Source organism: Mobula hypostoma, chromosome 12 (assembly GCF_963921235.1).
Source record: "Mobula hypostoma chromosome 12, sMobHyp1.1, whole genome shotgun sequence".
Taxonomy (NCBI): Eukaryota; Metazoa; Chordata; class Chondrichthyes; order Myliobatiformes; family Myliobatidae; genus Mobula; species Mobula hypostoma.
The window spans coordinates 109,783,123-109,806,359 of record NC_086108.1 but is presented as its reverse complement, the minus strand read 5'-3'; the positions used below and the strand labels follow the sequence as shown (position 1 = coordinate 109,806,359).

Genomic DNA, 23,237 nt, shown 5'->3' with positions numbered 1-23,237 from the left:
GAGGGGATGTGGCCACTTTGCTTCAGAGTGGTTCACTCAAATCCTTTCCATTGGATAGAGGGAGTGATGAAACTCAGTTTGCTGTTGTATTAGTCACACGGTACCCTCAGACAGTGCAAACAGGAGAAGGAGGAGGAGCAGAGAGATCTCGGGGTACATGTCCACAGATTCCTGAAAGTTTCCTCACAGGTAGATAGGGTAGTTGAGAAAGCTTATGGGGTGTTAGCTTTCATAAGTCGAGGGATAGAGTTTAAGAGTCACGATGTAATGATGCAGCTGTATAAACTCTGGTTAGGCCACACTTGGAATACTGTGTCCAGTTCTGGTCACCTCACTATAGGAAGGATGTGGAAGCATTGGAAAGGGTACAGAGGAGATATACCAGGATGCTGCCTGGTTTAGAGAGTATGCATTATGATCAGAGATTAAGGGAGCTAGGGCTTTACTCTTTGGAGAGGAGGATGAGAGGAGACATGATAGAGGTGTACAAGATAATAAGAGGAATAGATAGAGTGGATAGCCAGTGCCTCTTCCCCAGGGCACCACTGCTCAATACGAGGACATGGCTTTAAGGTAAGGGGTGGGAAGTTCAAGGGGGATATTAGAGGAAGGTTTTTTACTCGGAGAGTGGTTGGTGCGTGGAATACACTGCCTGAGTCAGTGGTGGAGGCAGATACACTAGTGAAATTTAAGAGACTACTAGACAGGTATATGGAGGAATTTAAGGTGGGGGCTTATATGGGAGGCAGGGTTTGAGGGTCGGCACAACATTGTGGGCCGAAGGGCCTGTACTGTGCTGTACTATTCTATGTTCTATGTTCAGACAGGACCCCATACAGTGCAGACAGTACCTCAGAGAGTGCAGACAGTACCTCAGAGAGTGCAGACAGGACTCCAGACAGTGCAGACAGTACCTCAGTCAGTGCAGACATATTTCAGCCCTGCAGTGGAGTGTTGTGTTTTTGTATCTTTTCCATTGGATGGAGGGAGAGATGAAACTCAGTTTGTTGTTGTATTGGTCACACGGTACCTCAGACAGTGCAGACAGGACCTCAGACAGTGCAGACGGTATCTCAGACAGTGCAGACGGTACCTCAGACAGTGCAGACGGTACCTCAGACAGTGCAGACGGTATCTCAGACAGTGTAGCCCTGCAGTGGAGTGTTGTGTTTTTGTATCTTAAGGATCCTTCTCTACAGTGCCATAGCAGACGACTAGTAGGTGGTCTTTATTGATGAGCTGAGGAATCAGACCTTACTCTGACCCAAGAATTCCGGGGCTCTCATCCCTGACTCTAACAACTGGTGTCTGGGACTTTGTGAGTGTGTGTGCTTGTCAGAACCAGAAACTGATTTATTATCTCCAACTTAGATGAAATGAAACTTGTTGTTTTACAGCAGCAGTACAGTGCAAATTATTTGTGTGTGTTTGAGTATCCACGTGTGTGTGCTTATGTGTGCAAATGTGTACTTTTATGTGTGTGTGTGCGTGTGTTTGAGAAAGACAGATGTAGTGCACAAGTGTTTGTGTGTCTGTGAGAGCATGTGCATATTTGTGCGTGTGTGTGTGTGTCTCTGTACATTCCCTGACCTATAAGCTGTATTTGCTGTCTCTTCTAGGTCCTTGATGTCTCAAAGACTAGGAATCCAGTTTCTGTTCTGTTGCCAGCTATGGGGGGTGGGGGTAGGGGGAAAGAGGAGCAAAGAATTCTTCATCTTGTGGGTGATGCCCCACTCCATCAAAAACAATAAGCAGAAAGTTGTCAAAAATGGGCCAGTGACATCATGAGGGATCCCACCCACTACCCGCTCATGGACTGTTTGCCCCACTCCCATCAGGGAGAAGGTTACAGTGCATCCAGGCCGGGACCACCAGACTCAAAGCCAATAACTTTCTCCAAACAGTTTTTTGCGCTGTATTGGATCTGGAGTAACAATTATTTTGTTCTCCTTTACACTTGTGTACCGGAATTGACATTAAACGATCTTGAATCTTGAATTTAATTGACAAATCCCTGTTTGCCAAGAGTCATACAACAGGAGACGAGGCCATTTGGCCCATTGATTCGGTGCTGACTATGAAGCTGCCCCATTACACTCATCCCATCTCATTCCCTCCACATTCCCAACGACTCTTCCCAGAGTCCAACGCTCAACTACAGTGAGATTGGCTTGGTTTAATTTGGCACCATGGTCAGCACAGCTATGAAGAGCCGATGAGTTCTGTGGTGCACTGCAGTGAAGGTCTGGGGCTTGCTGCGGTGCCACTGACTAGTCTTCTGTCTGCTTCCAGGTCCCTGCCTCCCTCTGGAGTCCAGCTGACCATGAAGACCTTGCCGATGACCTTCAGCCGTGGATCAGCGGTCTTGCCCCGCTCCCGCAGCCTCCACACCGGAAGACTTGGCCAACATTGACCTGCTTGTAGCCAGGGTTCCTGCTTTCCTCTCACGGCGGGGAGGGGAGGTGTGTGAGGAAGCTCGGAGTTCTTGGACAAGGAACTTCCCTCAGCCCGGAGGATCCGTGGGTGGGCGAGAGGACTCCCACCACGTACAGTGAACACCCCGCCCCCCCCCCCCAGCCTCTCTCACCCGCCAACCATCTCAAGCAGACTCGGGTGGTGGGCGGTGGAATCACAGCTTCGCTTTCAACCTGGAGTGACCTCTGGGACCCACTCTTCCTCCCTCCACTGCTCCCCCACAACTCTGACCCTGACTGTTACAGGGCACGTGGGGGCCAGGAGCGGTGAATCATGTGTCTTAGCTTAAAAGAAAATCCATAGCAAGAAAGCAAGAGAATGTGACTTCAAAATCTGTGCTGCTAATTGTTACATTAGAGTTACGCGTGCTTCGTTGGAGCTGCACTTGGTTTACCTGCAGATGATGTTTACATTCCTGTTAACGCTGAGGCTACAGCCCTCTGCTTTCATGTCTGGATGTCATTGGCAAAGCCAGCATTTATCAGCATCCCAGCACTATGGTGGGTCCGCAGTCCCCTACAGATGGGGGTGGGGGGGGGGGGGAAGGTGGTCCTTTCTCAACCAGAATTGGCAGTTTCTTTGCAATATCTGACTAGTTGATTTCTCCAACTTCCACTAATTTTCCTGCCTCCCTCCTTCTCTCTTTTTCCATTCCCAGCCTGATTACCCTTTCACCTGCTCATCCCCTCCCTCTGGTTGCTCCTTTCTCCAATAGCCCTCTGTCCTCTCCCATTAGATTCCTTCTTCTTCAGCCCCTTGCCTTTTCCACCTATCTCCTCCCAGCTTCGTACTTCGTCACCTTCTTCCCTTCCCTCTCCACCTTCTTATTCTGGCTTCTTCCCCCTTCCTTTCTAGTCCTGAAGAACGGCCTCAGCCTGAAATGTCGACTGTTTATTGCTGTCCATAGATGCTGCCTGACCTGCTGAGTTCCTCCAGTATTTTATGTTTAATTCCAGATTCGTTGACTGAACTTAAGTTCCATAGTGGCTGTGGTGGGATTTGAACTCACGGTGATCAAGACTTTTGGACTGCTGTTCCGGTCACTGAACATTGCGTCTCCACCCTACACACCTTGACCAGATGATCCAATTTGAAGATGCTGTTACGTAGAACAGCAGAACTGGTAGATGTGGTTTAATTTAGAATCAGGATTACTATCATCGACGTGCAGGGAAATTTGTTGTTCTGTGGCAGCAGTACAATGCAAGACATTTAAAAACTATAATAAATTACAATAAGAAATGGAAAAAAAATTAGCGCAGAAAGGGAGCATAATAGTGAGGTAGAGTTCTTGGACCAGCTGGGTGCAGGTAGGTGAGACGAGGCAGAATATCAGGTCATTATGGATTAGATGGGCTTGATTAGACAAACTTGAGAGATTCTGCATGTGGAAATTCAAAGCAACACACAGAAAATGCTGCAGGAACTCAGCAGGCAAGGCAGTATCTATGGACATGAATAAACAGTCAATGTTTCGGGCTGAGGCTGTTTATTCTTGTCCGTAGATGCTGCCTGACCTGCTGAGTTCCTCCAGTATTTTGTGTGTGTCGCTTCAGATGGGCTGAAGGGCCTGTTTCTGTTCTGCAGTACTCTACGAGTCCATGACTCTATAATCCTTGCTGATTTGATCTGAAGCTAGTGACACATTTCACTGTATGCTCCAATGTACATGTGACAAATAAAGCTAATACTTAGATCTTTAAACCTTCTCCAGTTCTGCGCTCATCATTCCAAAATGTGTGTGGCCCACTTGACTGGCAGGTCTGACGTGCCCAAGGCCGATCTCACTCCGGTCCATTAAAACAAATGGAGACTGCTGCGAATATTCTGTGGGTCTGCTGGTGTCCGTGGAGAGAGAGGTAGAGATGGCATTTTAGGTCAAAGGACCAGAGGAGCCAACATGGCACCAGTCCGTTCGGCTCAACTTATCCATACCTCCCAAGATGTCGATCTAAGCTCGTCCCCTCCGACTGCATTTGACAAAGCACGATCCACCTTGTAACCTAGATCTGCCTTTCTGACGGCGGTGAAATGCCCAGTGGTTAAGGCTCCACATCCTTCTCCAAAGCATCTGCATCTGTCCTATTGATGGGATGCTGCGAACTGCACATGAAAGCAGAGGAGGGTATTTGGCCCATCAGACTTGTGCAGTAACATATGGGATTCTCTGTGGCATTTCCTTGCACTGTTCGAAGCCAGATGCCACCAATTTTATCACTGCGATCCACATTTTTTTTCCCCTTAATTGAGCACCAAATCACAGTGCAGGTGATTTGGCCCACGATGTCGTACTGACCTTTTAATCCACTCCATGACCAATCTCCGGCAGACAATAGACCTCCATTTTTCTTTAGACAATAGGTGCATGAGTAGGCCATTCGGCCCTTCAAGCCAGCACCGCCATTCTCTGTGATCATGGCTGATCATCCACAATCAGTATCCAGTTCCTGCCTTATCCCCATAACCTTTGATTCCGCTATCTTTAAGAGCTCTATCCATCTCTTTCTTGAAAGCATCCAGAGACTTGATCTCTACTGCCTTCTGGGGCAGAGCATTCCACATATCCACCACTCTCTGGGTGAAAAAGTTTTTCCTAAACTCTGTTCTAAATGGCCTACCCCTTATTCTTAAACTGTGGCCTCTGGTTCTGGACTCACCCATCAGCGGGAACGTGCTTCCTGCCTCCAGCGTGTCCAATCCCTTAATAATCTTATATGTTTGAATCGGATCCCCTTTCATCCTTCTAAATTCCAGTGTATGCAAACCCAGTTGCTCCAATCTTTCAACATATGACAGTCCCGCCATCCCGGGAATTAACCTTGTGAACCTACGCTGCACTCCCTCAATAGCAAGAATGTCCTTCCTCAAATTTGGAGACCAAAACTGCACACAGTACTCCAGGTGTGGTCTCACCAGGGCCCTGTACAGCTGCAGAAGGACCTCTTTGCTCTTGTACTCAGTTCCCCTTGTTATGAAGGCCAGCATGCCATTAGCTTTCTTCACTGCCTGCTGTACTTGCTTGCTTTCATCCATGTGCCCATCTATGAGTCTCCTAAACATCTCCAATGTATTTGCCTCTACCACCACTCCCGGTATTGTGTTCCACACACCCACCACTCTCTGTGCAAAAAAAAGCTTACCTCTGACATCTCTGCTGTACTTTCCCCCAGTCACCTTAAAATGATGCTCCCTTGTATTAGCCATTGCCACCATGGGAAAAAGTTTCCAGCTGTCCACTCTATCTATGCCTCTTAACATCTTGTACACCTGTACTAATTCACCTCTCATCCTTCGCTCCAAAGAATCAGGTTTAGTATCACTGACATACAGTATGTTGTGAAATTTGTTGTTTTGTGGCAGCAGTAATAAAGCCCTAGTTCACTCAACCTATCCTCATACGACATGCTCTCCAATCCAGGCAGCATCCTGGTAAACCTTCTCTGCACCCTCTCTAAAGCTTCCACATCCTTCCTATAATGAGGTGACCAGAACTGAACTCAATACTCAATGTATGTTCTAACCAGGATTTTATAGAGCTGCGGCATGACCTTGTGATTGAAACCAGTATCACCCGATTAAGAGTCCACACCTGGATAATGATATATTGTTCTGACCACTGTTCTGGTTGCATATGGGAAGTAGGATGGTCTTTGAAATAGCGGGGGGGGGGGGGTCCCCACACAACAAACTTTGGCTGGAAAACTCTCAGCTTGGAACTGACTGGGGGGTGGACAACAAACTATTAGTGCTGCGTGAAAGTCTTACGCATGTATCTATAGGGTGCTTAAGACTTTTGCACAGTACTGTATTTGTAAACGTGGAGCGGACAGCGACTTTGTAAACTTGGTGGGAGCAAAGGATATTAGGAATGGTGAGGGTGGAGTGCCACGGGAGGGCTGTGGGACAGGTGGCAGAGAAGGAGTGCCAGGGATGGTGGTTGGCATGGCCGCAGACACGCTCAGCCCTGAGACACCAAGCAGGGTCATTTGATTCCAAACAAAATGGGTTTTTGATCATTACAGAATGTCCCTTTGGTGCTTCCCTCTTCCTTCCCCTCTTCCCAACCATGATTCTCCTCTCCCTGCCCCCTTCTCACTCTCAGTCCTCAATAGAGACCCATTTCAGAATCAGGTTTATCATCACTCACATACGTCATGAAATTTGTTTTTTTTTGTGGCAGGAGTACGATGCAATACATCAAGTCAAGTCAAGCCATTTTTTATTGTCATTCTGACCATAACTGCTGGTACAGTACACAGTAAAAACGAGACAATGTTTTTCAGGACCATGGTGCTACATGAAACAATACAAAAAGTACACTGAACTACATAAAACAACACAAAACTACACTAGACTACAGACCTACCCAGGACTGCATAAAGTGCACAAAACAGTGCAGGCACTACAATAAATAATAAACAAGACAATAGGTACAGTAGAGGGCAGTAGGTTGGTGTCAGTCTAGGCTCTGGGTATTGAGGAGTCTGATGACTTAGGGAAGAAACTGTTACATAGTCTGGTCGTGAGAGCCCGAATGCTTTGGTGCCTTTTGCCAGATGGCAGGAGGGAGAAGAGTTTGTATGAGGGGTGCGTGGGGTCCTTCATAATGCTGTTTGCTTTGCAGATGTAGCGTGTGGTGTAAATGTCTGTAATGGCAGGAAGAGAGACCTCGATGATCTTCTCAGCTGACCTCACTATCCGCTGCAGGGTCTTGCGATCATGAAATTATTGCAGCACTGTGCAAAAGTCTTAGGCACCCTAGCCATGTATATGTGCCTAAAACTTTTTCACAGTACAGTGCTGTATATATATATAAGTAAATTAAGCAAGTAGTGCAAAAAGACAGGAAAAAATAATGAGGTCCTCCTCTTGATGAGGAGGAAATGCAACATCTCTCCATATCAGGACAGATAAAACTCGAGGACATGAGTTTAGAGTAAAGGTGTTAAGATTTAGAGGGGATGTGTGGGGGACCTTCTTCACCCAGTGTGTAGTGAGTAGAGTACCTGGAACACACTGCCTGAAAGAGTGGTGAAGCAGAGGGACTGACATTGTTTAAGAAGTGTCCAGACGAGCATTTAAACGGCCAGGGTACAGCAGGCTATGAGCTGAATGCTGGAATATGGGTCAGCAGGGTAGTGTAGCAGTTGGTGTAACACTATTACAGCACCAATGACCAGCGTTCAGTTCCCACCGCTGCTTGTAAGGGGTGTATACATTCTCCTCATGACCCTGTGGGTTTCCTTCCACATTACAAAGGTGTATGGAGAGGCTCCCATCACTGTCTGTAAGGAGTTTGTATGTCCACCCTGAGACGGCGTGAGTTTCCAAGTGCTTTGGTTCCTGCTCACACACAAAGGTGTACTGGTCAGTAGGCTAATTGGTCACTCGGATGTAACTGGATGCCATGGGCTTGTAGGGCCTGTTACTGTGCTGTACCCCTAAATAAAAACAATATAGATTCCACAGGTCAGCGTCAATAGCATAGGCTGAATGGTCTGCTTCCATACTCTATGCCTATTCGATGCTATGAAGCCTATAGACCAGAGTTTGCAAATTTAGACTCACGGTGCGTGAACGTTTCCCCTTTTGGTCTGTGCTTGCCTTCCATACTTTTCCAGTAGGTGTCAGATTTTCCCTTCGGATAAGGTTCTGGAAGAACCGTGACGATTAAAAGCCCCGTCTCACACTGAGAGCAGCTTGTTATTGTCCGATATTATGATGCAGAATCAATACAGCTCTAACATAGTTGTGTTCCCATGTGAAGGGTGAGGGGAGTGAGTGCATCATGTCAGTGTTATCTGATTCTATCTCTAACCGGTTCTCTTGTGAAACCTTTCCTGTTTATCATCCCTTCCTCTTGTTCTCCTTCAAGCATCTCCTTTATAGTTTAACTTTAAAATATACTTCTTTCTAAGTAAGCAAACACACGCAGCTCATAAAAGATTAAAGCCTAACTTTTATTTAAGAGTTACAGCACAGACCAGGCCCTTCTGGCTGATCGAGCTGCACTGCCCTGCAACTCACCTATTTAATCCGAGCCTAATCATGGGAAAATTTACAATGACCAATTAACCTCTAACCAGTACGTCTTTGGACTGTGGGAGGTAACCGGAGCTCCAGGAGAAAGCTCACGGGATTTACAGGGAGAATGTACAAACTCCTCATGGACACCACCGGAATTGAACCCTGAACTCTGAACGTCCCAAGCTGTAATAGCGTCACACTAACTGCTACACCACTGTGGATTTTTCATTGTTATTTAAAACTTGCGTACTGCAAGTGGTATGTTATCATTGGCCTTTAATACAAGAGGAACTCCTCTCCCTCTAAGCTGTGCGGATGCACAGCCGTGTGGTAACAAATGCTCCCACGTGCATAGCCTTTGTTGCTGCACATTGGAATTTTCTTTTATATGATGTTAATATTAAAGTGCTTTGCAGTTTTCAGGCTGTGTAAAAATTTCCTGCTCAGAGCAATGGTTGGTCTGTGCAGCTGTAAAACAAATTAGTTGGAACATTGAACAGAAGGGATAGTTTAGCTCGAGGTTAGGTTTCATAAACCCTGAAGGTTTGAGTTATGTTCTGTTTTAGTGAACTGAACTAACAACAATAAATAGCAAATTCCCTGTAGTGTATGGCCGGTGACTCTGGCTATGTATGTTATGTATATGACTGATGATCTCTGTTCCTGTGATTGGCATGTGCATAGTTGCCTCCTTCGCCGCTGTGGGAGGAGAGGGCAAGTCACATTTTGGTCCGTGACCTCCTCTTTTGCGACGATGAGGCCACTCTCAGGTTGGAGGAGCAACACCTCATATTCTGTCTGGTTAGCCTCCAGCCTGACGGCATGAACATCGATTTCTCCCTCCAGTAACTTTTCTCCCCCTCTCCCTTCCCTCTTCTATTTGCCTGCGGGTCACATTGGTATAATTGGGAGGCAATAGACAATAGGTGCAGGAGTAGGCCATTTGGCCCTTCAAGCCAGCACCGCCATTCACTGTGATCATGGCTGATCATCCACAATCAGTATACAGTTCCTACCTTCTCCCTATATCCCTTGACTCCACTATCTTTAAGAGCTCTATCTGTTGAAAGCATCCAGAAAATTGGCCTCCACTGCCTTCTGAGACAGAGCATTCCACAGATCAACAACTCCCTGGGTGGAAAAGTTTTTCCTCAACTCCGTTCTAAATGGCCTACCCCTTATTCTTAAACTGTGGCCTCAGGAACATGTTTCCTGCCTCTAGCGTGTCCAATCCCTCAATAATATATGTTTCAATCAGATCCCCTCTCATCCTTCTAAATTCCAGTGTATACAAGCCCAGTCGCTCCAATCTTTCAACATATGACAGTCCCACCATCCCGGGAATTAACCTCGTGAACCTACGCTGCACTCCCTCAATGGCAAGAATGTCCTTCCTCAAATTTGGAGACCAAAACTGCACACAAAGCATGAGCTCATTGGGCCGGAGGGTCCTGTTATCATGCCGTGTCTAAATAAAGAGAAATAAAATAAAAGTAAATTAGTGGAAGTTGCTGTCAACTGGTCAGGCGCGATAGTAGGGTCGAACTTGAGTTTTTATGCCTTGCACTGCCCTGCTGCCATAAAACAACAAATTTCACAGCATACAGTATTGTGCAAAGGTCCTGGGCCCATGTGCATGGCTAGGGTGCTGAAGACTTTGGCACAGCAATGTATTTGTCAATGTGGAGTGGAGAGCAAATTTGTAAATGTGGTGGGAACAAACGATGTTGGGAATGGTGAGGATGGAGTATCGCAGGACAGGTGACAGAGAAGGAAATCTGGGATGAGTGATGGTGCTGCAGTCATACCCAGTCCTGAGATACCAGGCAAGATCATTTGATTCCGCATATCTGGTTTATTGATCATCATAGAATGTCTCTCTCATGTTTCATGCTCCCTTCCCCTTTTCCCCAACCATGATTCCCCTTTCCCTGCCCTCTACCCACTCTCAGTCCACAATGGAGACCCATTTCAGAATCAGGTTTATTGTCACTCACATATGTCATGAACTTTGTTTTTTTTTGTGGCAGCGGTATAGTGCAATACGTAAAAGTGACTAGAGTACTGTGCAAAAGTTGTAGGGTCCATATCCATGTACTTTACTGGTAATAAACCTGATTCTGATTACTGAGTCTTCAAGGCTTGGGCCCTGTCTGGGTTCTGGGGAAGTAAACTCAGGAGAGGTTTATTTGTTTACACTTGTGGGTGGACTGGCCACACAGTCTCAAAAGGCTCCTGGAAAAGCATAGGGATATATGAAAATGGAGGATTACGTCTGTGTAGGAGAGAAGGGTGAGATTAACGTTGGAGTAGATTATTATAGGGCAGCACAACATTGTGGGACATGGGGCCGGTAGAGTGCTGTAATGTTCCATGTTTTATGTTCAGATTAAGCTTTAGTCACATCCCCTCACCTGACCAATACCTGAGGACATGTGTTTAAGGTGAGTGGAGGAACGTTTAGGGGGGGACATCAGAGGTTTTTTTTGCACAGAGAGTGGTATGCACTGATGGGGGTGGTGGTAAAGACAGAAACGTTAGAGACACCTAAGAGATTCGTAGATAGGAATATGGATGAAAGAAAAATGGAGCGCTAAGGTTAGATTGTTCTCGGAGTAAGTCAGCTCTGGTACTATACGCACCTGACCCACACCAGCTTCTGGGGTTTAGATGCTCCATTTCTCCAGAGTATGGATTACTGGTGTGGTCCCTTTAAAGTTTTTGGGCCTCTCTGCAAATTGGTGGCCATGTTTTGGTGCCATGCCAGGAGTTTAATATTTAAAGTGCACTTGACCTCTGGTTCGTTGCTCGGTCGGCAGCACGGCTCTAGTTCAGTTTGTGACTGCATTTTTGGATTTCTGTCTCTTTTGGATTCTCACCTAGCATCTAGTCAAGAACCCTGCTCTCGCCTCAACCTCGAAATCATGTCTGAAGTCTAGCCTTGGATACACCTGCACTAGGGTCCTTCCCATCCTCGCCTAGCCGTCTCGTCACAAGTACAGCATCATGGTCCGAAGGGCCTGTAATATGCTGTACCGTTCTATGTCCAGAGGAGGCTGGGTTTGATTCTCCAGATATATTGCTTAATTTTGTGTCAGATTGATGGTCTTGTGCATAAGTATGGCATGGTACGGTTCCACTACAAAACCAGCAGCAGCATTACAAGCATGTTAATTCTGACAATAACACAAGGAGTGTAATTTGAAGGTGATTGGAGGAAAGTATGGGGGGATGTCAGTGGTAGGTTTTTACAGAGTTGTGAGGATGTGGAACCCCCTGCCAGGGCTGGTGTTAGAGGCAGATACACAGGGGGCTTTCAAAAGATTCTGAAGAGACATAGGCAGATGGATGTAAAATGGAAGTCTATGGTCTGTGTGCAAGGGAAAAGTTAGACTGATCTTAGAGAAGGTTTACATAGGTCAGCACAACATTGTAGGCCGATGGGCCTGTACTGTGCAAAACTCCTCTATATTTCAGGTTCAGACTAGACTTTAGTTGCCTGCCCTAACAGCTCCTTATCTAGTCATACTGCTGTGACAATAGGACATCAAAGAGGATCTTAGGCACATGGATGTAAGTTCTGATGAAGGGTCTTGGCCCAGAACATTGACTGTTTATTCATATCCATAGATGCTGCATGGCCTGCTCAGTTCCTCCAGCATTTTGTGTGTGCTGCTCTAGGCTTATGTAGGCTGGTACGACACTGTAGGCCGAAGGGCCTTTATGATGCTGTACTGTTCTGTGAAAATGGAGAGGTACACGGTTTAGAGGGATACAGGCCAAGGACTGGAAAGTGGGATTAGCTTGAACGTACATCTTAGCTGACATGGATATGAAGGGCAAAAAGGCCTTTTCCGAACTGTAGACCCCTATGGCTCTAAATACAAAATACACCCAGTGGCCATTTTATTAGGTATACCTGTACGTTAATGCAAATATCTAATCACCCAATCATGTGGAAGCAACTCAATACATAAAAGCATGCAGCCATAGTTAAGAGTATCAGTTCAGCAGGTCAGGCAGCATCCGTGGAAACGAACAGTCAACGTTTCGGGCGGACACCGGTCTCGGCCCAGAACGTTGACTGTTCGTTTCCACGGATGCTACCCGACCTGCTGAGTTCCTCCAGCGTGTTGTGCGTGTTGCTTTGACCCCAGAACCTGCAGAGTATTTTGTGTGTAAGAGTATCAGTTGTTGCTCCGACCAAACATCAGAATGGGGAGGAAATGGGCTAAATGACTTTGATCGTGGAATGATTGTTGGTGCCAGATGGGGTGGTTTGAGTATCGCATAAGTGGCTGCTCTCTTGAGATTTTCCGGCACAGCAGTCGCTATAGCAGAGGTCCCCAATCTTTTTAATCCTGTGACCCCTACCATTAACTGAGGGATCTGTTGGAAAACCCTGTTCTCGAGTTTACAAGAATGCTGCGATAAGCAAAAATCATCCAGTGAGCGGCTGTTCTGTGGGTGAGAATGTCTTGTTAATGAGAGAGGTTAGAGGAGAATGGCCAGACTGGTTCAAGGTGACAATAACTCAAATAACCAGATGGTACAACAGCAGTGTGCAGAAGAGCATCTCTCGACGCACAACACTTTGAATCCACACTGGGTTCCACTCCTGTACCTAATAGAGTGGCCACAACAGCATGGGTGAAGGGCTCGTACAGTGCTGTACTGTTCCGTGTAGGTGGACAGGTGTATAGATGACAGGAGTTTAGGTGGATATGGGCCATCTGCTGGGAAACGAGGTGAGCTGGAAGGTACTTTCTGGCTGGCATGGACACCGATGGGCTGAAGGGTCTTTTTCTGTGCTGGAGAACTTTATGAGTCCTTAATTGCTCTGGGCCTGTACTCACAGGAGTTTAGAAGAATGAAGAGAATCTCATTAAAACCTATCGAAAGTGGATATGGAGAGGATGTTTCCTTTTGTGGGGGATCCAGGACCAGAGGGCACAGCCTCAGAATAGAGGGATGCCCATTTAGAATGGAGATGAGGAGAGTTTCTTTAGGGCTCTGGAGGCCAAATCATTGGGTATATTCAAGGTGGAGGTTGATAGGTCCTTGATTTGTCAGGGTATCAAAGGTTACAGGGAGAAGGCAGAAGAATGAGGTTAAGAGGAATTATAAATCAACCATGATGGAATGGCAGAGCAGACTCGATGGGCTGAATGGCCTGATTCTGCTCCTATGCCTTATGGTCATAAATATGAAATATCTGTTCTGTATTTGGTGCAGTAAGGAATACTTTGAGCAGTTATAGAGTCATTCTAACATGGACCGATAGCTGATCCATGTGTAGCTGAGGATTTGAAGGCAATAAAAGCAACATTATATTTAATAAGGAAAAGCACATTACTGTGGCCTTTGAGCTCTGCAGGAGCACCCGATGAATTCCAGGCCAGCTATGGGTGTTTGTCTTTATGGGCCACTTTTTGTATTGTTTACAATGAAGTTAGTTTAACGGGTGGCAGCAATCCCCAGTTGTACACTGCTGTGGTCCCGGCTACTCAATCACCGAGACGGGCCGATCTTTGTTCAACAGTCAAGCCTTAGACTGGGGTTAGGAAACAGAAGAGAGCGGGTGTTTCTTATTGACTGTAATCTGTAAAAAAGCAATAGCTGTTGGCTCTCTCCTACTTATAGATCTCTCTGCACAATGTATGCGTCCGTCTATCTATATATTGTACCTATGTCTTAATCACTATATCTGTCGATTCCTGTATCTATCTGCATAAGTTATTAATATTAAAGTGTATATATATTTATCCATCAGCGCTTGTTTTGTTGTTCCTGTTTGTTGTTCGTTGTGTTCTGTCGAGCATTGTGGGCGTGCTATCTTGGTGTTGGAATGTGTGGCAACTTCTTGCGGGCTGCTCCCATCACACCCTTGGGTGCGTTTTTAATTTTTCAATTTTAATTTAGAGATACAGCACAGTTACAGGCCCTTCTGGCCCTACGAACCCACGCTGCCCGATTACACCCACACGATCAGTTAACCTAATAACTCGTACGTCTTTTTGGAATGTGGGAGGAAACCGGAACTTCCAGAGGAAATCCACATGGTCACGTGGAGAACGTACAAACTCCTTACAGACAGAGGCGCTGGCTCTGCAATAGTTTTACACTAACTGCTACGCCACTGTGTTAGTTGTTAACACAAATGGTGCATGTCACTCTATGTTTCGATGTACATGTGATAAATAAATCTGAATCATGAAGCTTGAATCTATATCACAAAAGTTTTTCGGGTATTGTTAATATATCTGATTGTGCAAAGTTATTTCTCCTGAAGATATCTGAAAAATTCAACTGCTTTTTCATTCTGTCACTATTGTTCACCTAATGGTGATTAAACTCTGAATGAGCTCGGGTTGTGTGTAAACACAAGAGATCCAGCCAATGCTGGAAATCCGGAACCTGCTGGAGGAACTCGGCAGGTCAGGCAGCATCCAGGGTGAGGAATGAACAGTTGATGGTTGATGGTTTGTGGCCGAGACTCTTCATCAGGACTGGAAAGGAAGGGGGCAGAAGCCAGAATAAGAAGGTCGGAGGAGCACAGTTAGTAGGTGATAGGTGAGAGCAGGTGGATGGGGAAGGTGCTATAACATAGAAACATAGAAAATAGGTGCAGGAGTAGGCCATTCGGCCCTTCGAGCCTGCACTGCCATTTATTATGATCATGGCTGATCATCCAACTCAGAACCCAGCCTTCCCTCCATACCCCCTGACCCCTGTAGCCACAAGGGCCATATCTAACTTCCTCTTAAACACAGCCAATGAACCGGCCTCAACAGTTTGCTGTGGCAGAGAATTCCACAGATTCACCACTCTCTGTGTGAAGAAGTTTTTCCTAATCTCGGTCCTAAAAGGCTTCCCCTCTATCCTCAAACTGTGACCCCTCGTTCTGGACCTCCCCAACATCGGGAACAATCTTCCCGCATCTAGCCTGTCCAATCCCTTTAGGATCTTATACGTTTCAATCAGATCCCCCCTCAATCTTCTAAATTCCAACGAGTACAAGCCCAGTTCATCCAGTCTTTCTTCATATGAAAGACCTGCCATCCCAGGAATCAATCTGGTGAACCTTCTTTGTACTCCCTCTATGGCAAAGATGTCTTTCCTCAGATTAGGGGACCAAAACTGCACACAATACTCCAGGTGTGGTCTCACCAAGGCCTTGTACAACTGCAGTAGTACCTCCCTGCTCCTGTACTCGAATCCTCTCGCTATAAATGCCAGCATACCGTTCGCCTTTTTCACCGCCTGCTGTACCTGCATGCCCACTTTCAATGACTGGTGTATAATGACACCCAGGTCTCGTTTAACCTAAGAGGGTTAAAGCCCCTCAATTTCCTATTCTCTTTTTTCATTCCCCATTCTGGTTTCTCTCCCACTCCTCTTCTCACCTGCCCATTACCTCCCTCTGGTTCCCCCTCCTCCTTTCCTTTTTCCCATGGTCTACTCTCCTCTCCTATCAGATTCCTTCTCCTTCAGCCCTTTACCTCTTCCATCAATCACCTCCCAGCTTCTTACATCATATCCCCACTCCCACCCATCTACCTTCCCCTTCACCTGGTCTCACCTATCACCTGCCAGCGTTTACTCCTTCCCCTCCCCCCACCACCTTATCGTGGCTACTTTCTCCTTCCTTTCCATTCCTAGTGAAGGGTGTCGGCCGGAAATATCAACCGCGTATCCATTTCCGGAGATGCTGCCTGGCCTGCTGAGTTCCTGCAGCATCTTGTGTGTGCGTGCGTTGCTTGGGATATGTATACTTTGCAGTTACTTCCCTGGATGAGTAGATGAGTTAACCTCTCAATTGCTGGAACTGAATGCCAATCCAGGGCCCGTTTATGCTGGGACACTATGGATGGCCTTCCCTGCGTGGCACCTCCATGCACCGTTTGCTCACGGAAGAGATCAGTGCCTGTGATAGGAGTGCAGCTCTAAGGAGAGGGGAGAGCGGTAACGTGCTGGGTTCACCACTGCCATTAAATACTGGTGGATCACCATGTCTTTTCCATTGAGTGGATGGTGCAGTAGAGTAATAGTATAACGCTAACACAACGCCAGAGAGGCAGATTCAATTCCCACCGCTGCCTGTAAGGAGTTTGTATGTTCTCCCCATGACCATGTAGGTTTCCTTTAGGAGCTCAGGTTTATTCCCACATTCCATAAGACCATAAGACAAAGGAGCAGAAGTCGGCCATTCGGCCCATCGAGTCTGCTCTGCCATTTTATCATGAGCTGATCCATTCTCCCATTTAGTCCCACTCCCCCGCCTTCTCACCATAACCTTTGATGCCCTGGCTACTCAGATATCTATCAATCTCTGCCTTAAATACACCCAATGACTTGGCCTCCACTGCCGCCCGTGGCGACAAATTCCATAGATTCACCACCCTCTGGCTAAAAAAATTTCTTCGCATCTCTGTTCTGAATGGGCGCCCTTCAATCCTTAAGTCATGCCCTCTCGTACTAGACTCCCCCATCATGGGAAACAACTTTGCCACATGTGCAAATCCAGATGTGCATGTTGGTAGATTTATCAGTCACATGCATATAATTGTGCAGTATGGGCTTGTTTGGCTGGAGGGGCTTGTTACTGTGCTGTATGTCAAAATAAAGACTGAGTATTTCCTTCTTCAAAACATACAGAAGGTCCAGTAGCAAATGAAGTAAGATCTTTCAGGGCAGTGCGCCTTTGACCTGCCCACATGAGTCCATTAGTACTTTCTCCTTTGCTGATGTTATTTGTGCTCTACCTGTTCAGAGTTCAGAGTAAATTTAGTATTAAAGTACATGTATATCACCACATACAACTCTGAGGTTCGTTTTCTTGTGGGCATTCACAGTAAATCCAAACAACACTATAGAATCAGTGGAAGACCACATGCAATGGGACAGAGAAACAACCAGTCAACAAACTGTGCAAAGAAATCATAATAAATAAATAAATAAGCAATAAATATCAAGAACATGAGATGAGGAATCCTTGAAAATGAGTCCATAGGTTGTGGGAACAGTTCAGTGATGGGGTGAATGAAGTTATCCCTCTGGTCCAGGGACCTGATGGTTGAGGAGTAACAACTGTTTCTGAACCTGGTGGTGTGGATCCTGAGGCTCCTGTACCTCCTTCCTGATAGCAGTAGTGAGAAGAGAGCATGGCCTGGGTGATGGAGTCCCTGATGATGGATGCCACTTTGCTGCAAAAACGTTCCATGTAGATGTGCTCAATGGAGTGGAGGGTCTTACCCCTGATGAATTGGACATATCCACCACTTTTTGTAGGATTTTCCATTCAAGGGCATTGGTGTTTCCATACCAGACTGTGACGCAACGAGTCAATATGCTCTCCACCGCACATCTACAGAAGTTTGTCAAAGTTTTAGCTGTCATGACAAACCTTCACAAACTTCTAAGGAAGTAGAGGCACTGCCATGCTTTCTTTGTAATTGCACTTACATGCTGGGCCCAGGACAGATCCTCTGAAACGTGTCCCACAGTGCCGGAATTGGACAGGAGGCCACGTCATCTTGGGGGAATGGTACCTATTACAAACCACTCAAACCTCCCGCTTAAACAGCGCCTTTTCCCCAGGGATGAAATAGCTAAATCGAGGGCTATAATTATAAATGATTGCAGGAAAATATAGGAAGATGCCTGAGGTGGTTTCTTTATACATAGTAGTTGGTGCATGGAACACCCTGCCAGGAGTGGTGGTAGAGGCAGATACATTAGGGTCATTTAAGAGACTCTTAATGGATGGTGGAAAATGGAAATCAATGCATGAGGGAAGGGTTAGATTGATCTTCGAGTAGGTTAAAAAGATAGCCCAACACCGTGGTTCAAAGGGCTGCTACTGTGCTACGTTCTATGTTCTTCTATGTTCAGCTATTAGTCCAGTGACTTTTAGTTCAGTCATGGGGTCATAACTGGAGTTTGAAAGGGAGTAGAAAGGATTCCTAAGGATGTTGCTGGGACAAGATAGCTTGATTTATCAGGAGAGGCTGAATAGGCTGGGACTTTGTCCTCGCAGAGTAGGAGGCTGACTGGTGGGAAGATGGCGGCGCGACACAGCTCGCAGCGGCCACTCCGGTGGTGATGTCTGTTATTTGTCAAGTAGGGTGCCATGCACAATCCTGATTTGATGGAGACGGACGTGAGAGCACGGAGGAACATCTGGTGAAACTTCTGAAATGCCCGCTTCGCTGCTGCTGCTACTGTGTGGTGCAGAATCTCCGGAGGAGAAGACCCTGAGTCCTCGGCTTTGCTTGTTTCTCGGCGGCCGGGGTGGGGTCGAAGCGCTTGGCAGAGGATGGTGCTCGGAGAGGCTGTGTTGGACGGACTGGTCGGAGGCTCGAAGTTTTCGGACGGACTCAGAGTCCGCTGCGGTCGGGTGTTTCCAATGGTGCTGCATCGGTGAGTTGGCTGCACTTGGAGGTTCATGGTGGGGAGAGTTCCTCCCCCTGCGTCTCTGCCGCCTGCGTGAGATGATGAGTCTGTCGGGACTTTGAGACTTCTTTTTACCATGCCCATGGTCTGCTCTTTATCAAATTACGGTATTGCTTTGCACTGTTGTAACTATATGTTATAATTATGTGGTTTTGTCAGTTTTAGTCTTGGTTTGTCTATGTGTTTTCTTGTGATATCATTCTGGAGGAACGTTGTATCATTTTTTAATGCATGCGTTTCTAAATGACAATAAACGAGAACTGAACTGACAGATGACCTTACAGAGGTTTATAAAATGAGGGGTACAGATAAGAATGTAGAAGATTGAAAGGAGATTTGAAGGGATTGATTGGGTAAATGCAAGCAGGTTTTTTCCATTGTGGTTCAGTGAGACTACAACTAGAGGTCATGGGTTAAGGGTGAAAGGTGAAATGTTTAGGGAGAACATGAGGGGAACTTCTCACTCAGGGGATGGTGAGAGTGTGGAATGAGCTGCCAGTGGAAGTGATGGATGTGGGTTTGATTTCAGCATATAAGAGAAGTATGGATAGGTACATGGATGGGTTGGGGGGGGGGCATTGCTGCAACACAAGAAAGTGTGCAGATGTTGGATATCCAAAGGAGCACACGCAAAATGAACAAACAGTCGATGTTTCGGGCCGACAACCTTCTTCACCCTGAAGAAGAGTCTCAACCCAAAATGTCAACTGTTTGTTCATTTCCATTAATGCTGCCTGACCTGTTGAGTTCCTCCAGCATCTTGCGTGTGTTGCTTTGGAAGGTGGGGTATGAAGTGCCGATTGATGGGCTGGGCAGATTAATAGTTCGTCACAGACTGGACGGCCAAAGGACCTGTCGCTGTGCTATAGTGTTCGATGAATTCTATGACTCTATAAGGTAATGGCCATTCTAAAGAGAGTTTAAAACAATAGGCAAAGGTTTATAGTGAAAAAAGAAAGATTTAAGAGAGACTGAGGGGGAAGTTTTTCACACAGAGGGAAGTAGATATGTGGAAAAGCATGCTAGAGGAGTTAGTAGAGGGGAGTGCAATTACATTTAAAAGACATTCTCTTATTGTTTTTAAAGCTCTTAATGGTCTAGGGCTGGAGTCCATCACAGAATCACTTTTGTTTTACATCCAGCTGGAGCTCTCAGCTCTACTTCCACCACTCTCTTAAATTGAAACAATCTCCCTCAAAAGATAATTGGCAGGTCAGCTTTTTTGAACTATGCTCTGAATCTGTGGAATTCAATATCTAAAACTATAAGGGATGCAGACTTAGTTGACATTTAAACACCAACTCCAAACTTATTTATTTAACCTTGCTTTTAACTTGCATCTTTTTGTCTTTTATATTGATATTTATTTTTATTTTTATTTTATTTTAATGTTTGTACTCTTATCCCATTGTAAAGCACTTTGAACTACATCATCTGCATGAAAAGTACTTTAAATAGTTATCATTATTATTATTATTATTATTACTACTGCATTGGACAACAAAATTTTTCAAAAGTGCTTCCTCTGAATTTTTTTTGTTTATGATAGACTTCTTGAAGCTGAACACAAATATAATGTCAGACTGTTTGTATCATGTAGGATTTTGGAAAAACAAGAAATTAACTTTTATTGAATATAATACATTTTTAATTACATAACATTGCTGATGATTTGTAATAGTTCAACTAAGCTAAAAATGTTTTGTTGAGGATTTTCATTTGTACTTATGTCTGAGGCTTCTTGCTTAAGTGTCCAACAATAATCAGCCAGCATTGATGGATTCCAGTTGCCCTGATACCATTTCTCCATAACTACAATGTCCTGGTGAAACCTTGCACCATCCTTGACATTGACAGAGCCTAGATTTACAGGGAAGAAGTCTAAATGGGAATGCAGAAAATGAGTTCTTAGTCATGTTGCACTTATGATTTTGTATGCTTGAAGCATGTTGTCAACCAGCTGCATGTAGTTTGCAGCTCTGCAGTTGCCAGGAAAACTTTCAGCAACATCCTTGAATGCCTTCCATGTGATTTTCTCTGGTCCCTCTAGAAGTTTTTAAAATTACCTTTCATTGATGACCTGTTTGATCTGTGGACCGGTTATTCTGACTTGAATGATGAATTGAAATCACAAATATAGGTGATTTTTTTTAAAAAAGGTGTCTGATTGGGAAAATTCATGCCAATTTTCATGATCAGCAGCCCAAAATCCATAAGGTACACCTAAAAGTATTCAGGAAACAAGATCTTTGTTGCTCAAATGTTATTATTCAGAGAGGTGCATGCAAAGGGTGAGTTTTGAGGGATGTGGGCCACATGCAGGCTCTGGTAGACAACTTGGTCAGCAAGGACAAGTTAGGCCACAAACCCTGTGGCCTAACTCTAAGTTGGGGTCTAAGACCCTTGGTAGTCATTGAAATGTATTGATGGTCATTGAAATGGCCTCATCAACACTGTGGATAGCATGGTAGCCTAGTGCTATTACAGTGACAGCGACTCAGGTTTAATTCCTGCCACAGTGTGCAAGGAGTTTGTACATTCGGCTTGTGACTCTGTGGGTTTTCTCCAGGTGCTCTGGTTTCCTCCCATATTCCAAAGACGTATAGGCTAGTTGTTTGATTGGTCACGTGAGTGTAATTGGGCAGGCTTGTTGGCCCAGAAGGACCGGTTACTGTACTGTATCTCGAAATAATGAACGTGCTGTTATTACATCTGCCTCAGTCACTTCCTCCGTCAGCTTGTTCCATGTGTTGACCACCCTTCGTGTGAAGAAGTTGCCCTTCAAGTACCTTTTAAATCTTTCTTCCCCCACCTTCCCACTTCAAACCTGTGACCCTTAGTTTTAGATCAAAGCAAGTTTCTACAGGTGTATGTGGAGAGCATTCTAACTGGCTGCATCACTGTCTGCTATTGTGGGGGTCGACTGCATAGGATTGAAACAAGCTGCAGAGAGTTGTAAAATTAGTCAGCTCCATCATGGACGCTAGCCCCTGTAATATCCAAGGTATTTTTAAGGAGTGGTGCCTCTAAAGGGTGGCGTCCATCATTAAGGAACCCCACCACACAGGACATACCCCTTTTTCATTGTTACCATCAGGAGGGAGATACAGAATCCTGAAGGCACACAATCAATGAATCAGGAAAAACTTCTGCTCTGCTATCCGATTTCTGAATGGACATTAAACCCATGAACACCAGCTCACTACTCTTTTATTTCTGTTTTTGCACAACTTATTTAATTTAAATTATATATTAGCTTACTGTTATTAAATCTTTTTCTATATTATCATGTACTGTACTGCTGCTGCAAAGTTATCAAATTTCACGACATAGGTCAGTGATATTAAACCCGATTCTGATCCCCTTTCCCTGAGTGAAAGACTAAGGTGCATCGACATGTTGCATGCACATAAGATTTTAAGAACATAACATCATAGGACATAGGAGCAGAATTGGCCATTGGCCCATCAAGTCTGCTCTGCCAGTCCACCATGGCTGATTGTCAGTCCATGACCTCCTCTACTGCCACGGTGAGGCCACACTCACGTTGGAGGACCAACACTTCATATTCCATCCGGGTAGCCTCCAATCTGAAGGCGTGAACATTGATTTCTTGAACTTCTGGTAGAGCCCTCCTTTTGCCATTCCCTATTCCCATTTCCCTCCCTCACCTTATCTCCTTACCTGCCCATCACTTCCCTCCGATGGTCCTTCCCTTCCCTTTCTTCCCTGGTCTTCTACCCTCTCCTATCAGATTGTCACTTCTCCAGCCCTTTATCTCTTTCACCAATCAGCTTCCCAGCTCTTTACTTCACGCCTCCCCCCTCCTGGTTTCACCTATCACCTGCCTTGTATTTCTTCCTTCCCTCCTCCCACCTTCTTACTCTGACCTCATCTTTTTTTTTTCTAATGAAGGTTCTCTGCCCAAAACATCAACTGTTTACTCTTTTCCGTAGATGCTGCCTGGCCTGCTGAGTTCCTCCAGCATCTTGAGTGTGTTGTTTGGATTTCCAGCATCAGCAGATTTACTTGTGGCTGAGTTACTATCCCTGTCAACTCCATTCTCCTGCTTGCTCCCTGTATCCTTTGATGCCCTGATTAATCATGGAACTATCAACCTCCGCCTTAAATATACCCAGTGACTTGGCCTTCACACCACCTGTGGAGATGAATTCCACAGATTCACCCACCTTCTGGCAAAAAAAAATCCTCCTCATCTCTGATCTAAACGGGCATCCCTCTGTTCCAGGGGTTCCCAACCTTTTTATGCCATGGACCAA

General features: G+C 45.6%; 1 protein-coding gene across 6 annotated transcripts in view; it reads left to right on the top strand.

Annotated features, from left to right (window-relative positions):
• Window positions 1-23,024, top strand: part of ttll7 (tubulin tyrosine ligase-like family, member 7) — a 237,876-nt gene extending 214,852 nt beyond the window's left edge. For 4 of the 6 annotated variants that reach the window (XM_063064775.1, XM_063064772.1, XM_063064773.1 and 1 more), the window contains one exon: window positions 2,293-14,632. In XM_063064775.1, coding sequence (XP_062920845.1) covers window positions 2,293-2,413 — 121 coding nt within the window. In that variant the 3' untranslated portion in view covers window positions 2,414-14,632. Of the gene's footprint in view, window positions 1-2,292; window positions 14,633-22,913 lie in introns of those variants that run through there. The other 2 variants (XR_010019956.1, XM_063064774.1) reach the window with 2 other exon arrangements.
• The last annotated feature ends 213 nt before the right edge of the window (window positions 23,025-23,237 follow it).